Here is a 3982-nt window from a genome sequence, read left to right on the forward strand (position 1 = left end):
GCAGTGCATGAGAACAAAACTCATTGTGCGCACGAATCTGTGATCTGTTTGGCAAGCGGCTTCTATTCTTTTTCCGGTAGAAGTCGTCAGCTACAATGACCGAGCGAGAGAGAGAAAGAGTACGCGAGCAAAATCAGTGCTAGGGGGGTCCGGGGGCATGCCCCTGGAAAATGTTTGAATTGTAGAAGCTCTGAGATGCAATCTGGGACACTCTGTGTGTAAATTTGAAGCACTGCACGTGGGGTGAAAATATTTGTTTTGCATGGGCAAAGCCATCGGAAAATTCAAAATAATTAATAGAATAAAAATACCAAAATGTAGGGGTGAATTTGCTGGTTTGCTGGTTCCAAATCGAGTTCACCTCTCATAAATAAATTCAGATTTTTTTTGTCACCATTGACAATGACAGGAGTGGTCGGTAAGTGTACCAGTCTACTCTACCTCGTGTTAGACTGGGTTACCTGCCCCGTAATAATGCCGTTGGAAATTAATTCACGATTTAATTCACGATTAAGATTTCTTGATGAGCTAGAAAACACTCGGATTTAAAGTATGAAAATGAACATTATTGTGCCAGCTAGCCTACACCAGTTGGTTGGGATTGATTGTCAGTTCAGATGCAAAATATTCAAAGCAAAAGGTTATACACCATAGATTAATCCTTCTCCCCTTCCTCCTTCTCCACCAGCTTCTCCCCTTCCTCATTCTTCACTAGCTTCTCCCTACTAGTCCTACTCTAAACTTCCTCCTCCCTCCCCCTCCCTACACTGCTCATTCGCTAACCTGTACCAGAACTTGGTATTTTACACAAACCTTCAAGTGTACACAACCTATCGTAACACAAAGACGAGCTGTCATTGGTCGGGTCGGAGTAGTTAGTAAATATTAGATATAATTATTTGGAAGCTGTAGAACCATATAACCAGCTTAATTACATTATATTACAGGCAATGTTCTGATACTAGGGTGCTCACCATGTTATGTGTTAATCTCACATGTACATTTATTTATAGTCTACTTAATTGTAATTAGTATATATATAACCCCATACTCCTAGATCCTATAAGACATTTTTACTAATGTGTACTGGTATTTCAGTTCTTTGATTTCATCTAGGCCAACATTGATCATGTACTGGACACATGCTCAATGAATCACAATTCAATTAATCAATTATAACGATCACCTTATTTTAGTCACTCAATTATTTAGCCATTTTTTTCAGGTTGATCTTAGCAGGCCATATATCTTCCGCAACTCCAATGTCACCTATGAAGGAATCCCAGTTATTGCTTCAAACATGGATACTGTGGGAACGTTCGAGATGGCAAAAGTTTTGGCAAAGGTGCACACTAATGACTGTATTCAATCAGAGGCAGAGATAAAACATTATTTGCATTTGAAACCTAATAAAATTATTCTTTATTATAGTTATCTGATTGCTAATTATATATATATATGTATGTGTGTGTGTGTGTGTGTGTGTGTGTGTGTGTGTGTGTGTGTGTGTGTGTGCGTGTGTGAGTGTGTGTGTGTGCGTGTCTGTGCGTGCGTGTGTGGCAAGGACACAGGCGCATGAAAACTGTCCTAGACCAATCTGTTCAAGACTTGTCACACTTGACAAGTTGACACTGTTGTCATTGTATTTGCAGAATGACTGCTTTACGACAATACACAAACACTACAGCATAGAGGAGTGGAAAGAATTTGCATTGAATAATAAGGATCTCCTTGGGGTACGTGCTGATTTACACTCACTATGTCATTGTTACTCAATGAAGAATTGAGGTGATTAGAATAATATGGTTAATGTGTTGCACAATGTTTAGAGTTGAACTTCTATGGAATTGTAATTAACCGTGTAGTACAATGTGTTATTAACTTATTATTATATGCCAGGTTCATCAGTTGCAAAATCAACATTTGAGAATAGCAGCCATTGAGACAGAGCTATTTTCAGAACGGTCTGTACAAGAACTAATGGTTGTAAAGACCGAGTTGCTGTAGGAAACACTGCCGTTATTTAAGCACGGTTTGTTGTTGTTGTGCGTACAGCATATAGCAGCCAGCTCGGGAAGCAGCGCGGCTGATCTGGAAAAACTCAAAGCCATCAATGAAGCTGTGCCAGAGATCAAGTACATATGTCTGGATGTGGCCAATGGTTACTCGGAGCATTTTGTTGATTTTGTGCGGCGTGCTCGCAAAGAGTTTCCTGAGCACACTATCATTGTGAGTACATATGCCGTATGTAGTGAATTATGAGCAAACTAGTAGAATTTTGTCTCCTATAAATGATGAATATGCCATCATGTAAAAATCTCAATGTAAACAGTTAGGAAATGAATGTCAGTGAAACGGCATGACGCGACACAAGCGTAATAATGGATAGAGCGTTCTACGTCTTAATTTATTGTATTACAAACCGGTTACTCCGCAGAAATCAGTCTGTTTATGCGACGCGTCTCTCTCATTAAACATGGCCGCCGGTCGCTTGCTCTGTTATCGCAGGCCGGAAACGTCGTCACAGGTGAGATGGTGGAGGAGCTGATCCTATCTGGCGCTGACATCATCAAGGTCGGCATCGGACCGGGGTCGGTGTGCACGACCCGTAAGAAGGCGGGCGTCGGCTATCCGCAGCTGAGCGCCGTCATCGAGTGTGCAGACGCCGCTCACGGCCTCGGCGGACACATTATCTCCGTAAGCTCAACGAGAATATAGAGCGGCGGGGGGGCGAGGGGATAACGGTGTGAGGGGAGGGGACGAGGGGATAACGGTGTGAGGGGAGGGGACGAGGGGATAACGGTGCGAGGGGAGGGGACGAGGGGATAATAACGGCACTGATGGAGGGGCGAGAGAGGATACATCGTGAGAGAGGGACGAGGATAACGCGTGAAGGAGGGGACGAGCCGGATAACGGTGTGAGGGGAGGGGGCAGGGATAGACGTGCGAGGTAGGGGAGGCGATAAAACGGTGTGAGGGGACGGGCGGCAAAAGGATAACGTGTACGGAGGGACGTAGGGGGAGAAAAAAAAATTTAAATACGGTGGTAAGGGGGAGGGATGACTGAGGGTGATAACGGCACGAAGGGGTAGGGGTACGAGGAGAGACGGTTCAGGAGGGACAGCGGAAAACGGCGTGAGGGAGGGGATAGGATAACGGACGCGAGGGGAGGGTGACGAAGGGGGATAACGCGTGAGGAAGGCGAACGAGGGAATAACGTGTGAGAGGGGACGAGATAGCACGGCATCGCAGGGAGGGGGCCGAGGATATACGGTCTGAGGGAGGGGGACGAGGGATACGTGTGGGAGGTAGGGGTACGAGATAAACGGCGTGAGGGGAGGGACGGAAAAGGGATAACGTGGAGGATGGACGAGGGGATAACGGTGCGAGGGGAGGGGACGAGGGGAATAACGAGCGTGAGGCGGAGGGGACGAGAGGACTAAGACGTGTCGAGGGGAGGGGGACAGAAGATTAACGTCGTGAGTGGGATGGGACGAGGGGATAACGGTGGCGAGGGGATAATCGGTGCGAGCGTAGGTGACGAGGGGAATACGGTGTGACGGGGAAGTGGGACGAAGGGATAACGGTGCGAAGGGGAGGGGACGAGAGGGACATAAAACGGTGTAGGAAGGGACGAGGATAACGGTGTGAGGGAGTGGAAAGAGGGGAATAACGTTGAGGGGAGGAGCCAGAAGGATAAACGCAGTGGACTGAGGTGTGGACGGGGATTAACTGCGAGGTAGGAGGGTGGACGAGGGATAACGTTGAGGAGGGGGCGAGGGATCAAACGCGCGTGAGGGGAGGACGAGTAGAATAAACGTGGGCGCAGGGAGGGGAACGAGGGAAACGGTGCGAGAGGGGAGGGAGACGAGGTGAGATAACGGCACGAGGGGAGGGACATTGTAGGGGATAACGGTGTGAGATGGGACGAGGCGGATAAACGGCTGTGAGGGAGGGGGACGAGGAAGATAACGGCATAACG

The 3982-nt window shown here is 47.4% G+C and overlaps 1 protein-coding gene across 1 annotated transcript in view; it reads left to right on the forward strand.

The window, feature by feature from the left end:
• LOC106815828 (GMP reductase 2-like) overlaps window positions 1-3982 on the forward strand; it is a 14384-nt gene that overhangs the window by 2877 nt on the left and 7525 nt on the right. The window contains exons 2-5 of the mRNA XM_014820346.1: window positions 1226-1345; window positions 1653-1736; window positions 2056-2229; window positions 2509-2697. Coding sequence (XP_014675832.1) covers window positions 1226-1345; window positions 1653-1736; window positions 2056-2229; window positions 2509-2697 — 567 coding nt within the window. The remainder of the gene's footprint in view (window positions 1-1225; window positions 1346-1652; window positions 1737-2055; window positions 2230-2508; window positions 2698-3982) is intronic.

This window comes from Priapulus caudatus, unplaced genomic scaffold (assembly GCF_000485595.1).
Source record: "Priapulus caudatus unplaced genomic scaffold, Priapulus_caudatus-5.0.1 Scaffold1213, whole genome shotgun sequence".
Taxonomy (NCBI): Eukaryota; Metazoa; Priapulida; class Priapulimorpha; order Priapulimorphida; family Priapulidae; genus Priapulus; species Priapulus caudatus.